This window comes from Phoca vitulina, unplaced genomic scaffold, assembly GCF_004348235.1.
Source record: "Phoca vitulina isolate PV1807 unplaced genomic scaffold, GSC_HSeal_1.0 scaffold71, whole genome shotgun sequence".
Classification (NCBI taxonomy): domain Eukaryota; kingdom Metazoa; phylum Chordata; class Mammalia; order Carnivora; family Phocidae; genus Phoca; species Phoca vitulina.
This window is the reverse complement of record NW_022589774.1, coordinates 3386689-3391004: the sequence shown is the minus strand read 5'-3', so window position 1 is coordinate 3391004 and position 4316 is coordinate 3386689. Positions and strand designations below refer to the sequence as shown.

Genomic DNA, 4316 nt, shown 5'->3' with positions numbered 1-4316 from the left:
TATATTAAAAAATAAAGGAAGGGAGGGGGGGAGGGAGGGTGGGGTCGCTCCCCCGGGCGAGGCTGAATATAACATGAAAAGGGCAGTGGGAGGCCCATGCCCCCCCCCCCCCCCCGGGCTAGGAGCTACTTGACGGCAGCGAGCACTGAAAGCACTGAGCACATCAGTCATAAACAACAAAGCAGGGACGAGTGGGTGCCCTTGTGCACTCAGGACAGTTGGAAATAGCCTCTCCCTGCCCTCGGGCTATAAAATTCAGATCAGAGGAAAATGTGATACATCAAAATCATCCCAGTCAGCAGCAGCGTCTCTGTAAATGCTCTTAGTCTATTTAATGAAATGTGAACTCATGTTCTACTTAGTGAAATACGAATTCTTTTCCTAAACACTTCTTTCTTCTAAAACTACCCCATTCGTCAGATTTACAGTGTACGTTGTCAGTTTATAAAGACAGATATTTGTGATAATAAAGGTGGACATCTCTGAAACAGTAGAATCGAGGTCCAAAAGCCACTGAGTTTGCTTTGCAGCTGGGACAGGCACAATGTATGAAGTGGGAAGTCCCAGGACAATCAGAAGGCAGCGCTTCTCTCTGCAGCCTGCGCCGACCCGGCCCCGACCCCGACCCCGACCCCAGGGCCTTTCCATTTCTTGGGCCTCGAGCATCTCCTCCAGAGAGACACCTGGCTTCTCACTTCCTCCCTTGCATCAAGTCTCTGCTCAAAAGTCACCTTATTATGCAGCTTTCACCCCTGCAAACACCACCCAGCCCTTCTGTCTCCCTCTCTCATTGTTATTTCCCCCCCATATCACCTCAAATATTTCTCCTATGTGCTTGTTTACTTGTTTATGGTCTGCCTCCTACGAAAATGGGACCTGTGTTTGGTCCACAATGTCCCATACAAAGAGCTCAGTAAATATTTGAACATAGTTCCTTTAAATGAACACAAAGGAAAAATAGAAAGTTTCTGGAATTCAAAACTGCAAATCCCCAACCCCTAGATAGTTCCGTCAGTAGCTAATAGTGTAGCCATTTCAAGTACGTTTTTCTTCATGTAAAAAACACAATTCACATTTTTCACTACACCATTAACTTGAATTACCATTTCCATGCTGTATTTGCCTAGGTTCTTTTTGAAACAAGTTTCTGCTCAATTAAGCTGCTTTGAAATAAGTGTTCTTGAGTATTTAACCAAAACGATAGGTGTTCTCTGTAAAAAAAAAAAAGAGCTTCTGCTTCCTTACTTTTGTGGAAGTTATGTGTTCTAGGTAGAATAGCACTTGTTTTCAAGAATAGAGATAAATCACATTGATTTCCAGAAGTTTTACATTGTGGCCTGTAATCCTCAATGCACTTAACCTTGAAAGAAGAGTTGGTTGTTAAGAGACTACGTTCCTTGGCACATTCCAGAATTGTTTTTCAATGCTGTGGGTTAAAAAAGGAATTGATTTCTTCCAGCATCATGCCCCTAACCTCCTATCCCAGAGAAAATCACACAGGTCCCCAGATTTCAAATGTGAACTGAAAGAATAAATATTTTTGAGAAGTCTGATAAATATGGAGGAGTTGAACTTAAAACCCTTTCTCTTTTCTTTCTAAAGAACTTTTCGATCTTCCATCCGCAATAATTAAGAAGAAAGTTCATTTCAGTGGGGAAAGTAAAGAGAACGTCATGAGGAGTGAGAATTCTGAGAGTCTGCTCACCTCCAAATCCAAGTGCAAAGACCTGAAGAAAAGGCTTCATGCTGCTCAGCTCCGTGCTCAAGCGTTGTCAGATATTGAAAAAAATTACCAGCTGAAAAGCAGACAGATTCTGGGCATGCGCTAGCCTAGCAGAGAGCCCCAGAGCTGTGTACAGTGTTTAGCCTTGCCTACCCTTTAAAGATTGATATTCAACTGCTGTCGCTCTACATACTTGGTTCTGTGAGCCATGCCTTTCTGTAGAGTGAGCAAGATATTTTGGAATTGCTTTGGTTGTTCTTCTGCAACAATTGTACGAAACGTCCACACCTTTAATCTTTCTTTCTTTATAGAAAGAATGACATTTTCTTGGTTGGTTGGGCTTTTAATCCTGTGTGTGATTACTACTGGAACATGAAACATGACATTCTAAATGTTGGGGGAAAATAATGTTAGGAAAAAAGTACCCAGGTATAGCACTTCAAAGGTTTAAACGACTGAGTGGCGTTCTTACAGTTGTGGTGCCCAGATGTAAGGTTTTAAATGTTCTTGAGCTTAGAGAACCTAGTTGGATACAAATCGGCCACGAATACTGTGACCTCTTGCTTTTAAGTGTCCCGTTGGTCTGCGTGGAAATCTGTCACCTTTTGTGAAATTCATCACTGTGATGTCTATATTCTTCCTTTTTATTCTATTTAAGAGTGTTTCAGCTGGCTGTCATTTACCACCTGTTTCTCACTAAATAAAAGCATTGTTTAGTTTTCCTATATTTTGTCTCTTGCATTTGTTGATCTCTTAGTTCAGGGCGTCTGTGTGTGTGGTTCATGGGCACTAGCAGGCAGAGGAGAGAACTCCCATCTGGCACTCACGAGCGCTGTGATGGTATTTTACTCTCCATCTCATTAATCCATCTAAGCCAGTCCTGAACTAGGGGCCACTTTGCCCCCCAGCAGACATTTGGCAATCTTTGGAGACAGAAATTGTAATAGTTACAGGGAGGGCACTTCTTGCATCTAGTGGGCAGAGGCCAGGGGCGCTGCTAAATGTCCTGTGATGCACAGGACCACGCCCACCACAAAATATCTATTAATAGTGCCATTCCTTTTTCTTTCTTTCTTTTTTTTTTTTAAATAGTGCTACTCTTGAGAAATCTGATCCAGGCTAAAACTTGTTGGAACATACCCAACCCTTGAGGGAAACTTAGTTTTGATGGATTCTTTTTTTACGTGTCGGACTTAATATGAATCAGCAGGGCTTGCTGTGCCCCGCACAGTTGTGATGTTTTCCTAGCACTGCTAATCTTTTCGGCTTCATGAAATAAGACCAAATTATGAAGGGTTAATAATAAATGGGAATATTAGCTCTTTTATTGCTGGTTTATTACACAGTTGATAATGCAGTTCCATCAAAGACAAATAATATTATCGAAACAATCAGGAACTAGTTTCCATGGCTTTAGGGTATGCCCACAGATTAAGCTGAATCGGACCACTTTGATATAAATGTTGAATATAATTTGCAGGGCCCAGTGCAAAATAAAAATGTAAGGCTCTTTGACCAAAAAGCAGGAAATAGATACCATCAAAAGTACATGAAAAGCCTTGTCCTTTCTTCCAAGGTCTCTCTGCTTATGGTGTTATTTAATGTTTAAAGTAAAGAAAACATTGTAAATGATCAGCATGAAGTTTAGCACTCTTTTATATTGTGCCATGGCAGTTTTTTTTTTTTTAAGATTTTATTTATTTATTTGACAGAGAGATAGCACAAGTAGGCAGAGAGGCAGGCAGAGGGAGAAGGAGAAGCAGGCTCCCTGATCGACGTGGGGCTCGATCCCAGGACCCTGGGATCATGACCTGAGCCGAAGGCAGCCACTTAACTGACTGAGCCACCCAGGCGCCCCAGTGCCATGGCAGTTTTAAATGCAAATAGCAGATTTAGTCCATGTGTAAAATCATTGACCTATAATTTGTATTTTGTGGCTCATCTGGAAGGGTGCCTCAAGCTGAGCATAAGGGACACACACAGATCCCTGTGACTGGCGTCTGGGGACCCCTGGCTGGGTGCTTGCCCAGTTTGTCGTCCCTCCAGCCTCCTGTCGTCCCTCCTGCCTAATGTCAGGTTGGAGCAGCCCAGCCAGGCATGTCCCCCTCAGGCCCGCTGCCCCAACGTACGGCAGACAGGTCATTCCTAAGCATCCTTACACCTCCAAGCTGGGATTTTCTTTGTACCTGGATAAGGGTTACTGTATCGCCCCTGTCAAGGCCTCCAGTGGGTCGCCCACCAGCCATGCCATGAAGCTGCCAGCCCAGGAGGGGAGAAAGGTACTGGGGGGGCAGTTTCTGTCATGCCCCGCCCTGCGATGCCTCAGGCCACAGGTCCCCACCTCTTCCTTGCCCACGTGCAGGCCCTCTGGAAGCAGAATGTGGCAGTGGGCATGAGGGCACAGGCAGGGAGGGGAAGCTGGAGGGGGCCTGGTGCCCTAGGGAGTGGGGGAGCTGGGAGCGGGAGGCAGGCCCTCGCACGAACTGAGGCTCTAAACCCCTATAGGTGCCATTGTCCCATCAGACTTGACTTTAAAAAAACGTACATCCAAAGATACAATTATTCAAACTTTCAAGATTGCAAGCACAGAGCT

The 4316-nt window shown here is 44.4% G+C and overlaps 1 protein-coding gene across 1 annotated transcript in view; it reads left to right on the top strand.

Moving 5' to 3' along the window:
- NEK2 (NIMA related kinase 2) overlaps positions 1 to 2386 on the top strand; it is an 11696-nt gene extending 9310 nt beyond the window's left edge. The window contains exon 8 of the mRNA XM_032393153.1: positions 1603 to 2386. Within this exon, the coding sequence (XP_032249044.1) occupies positions 1603 to 1829 (227 nt within the window). The 3' untranslated portion in view covers positions 1830 to 2386. The remainder of the gene's footprint in view (positions 1 to 1602) is intronic.
- Positions 2387 to 4316: the final 1930 nt, after the last annotated feature.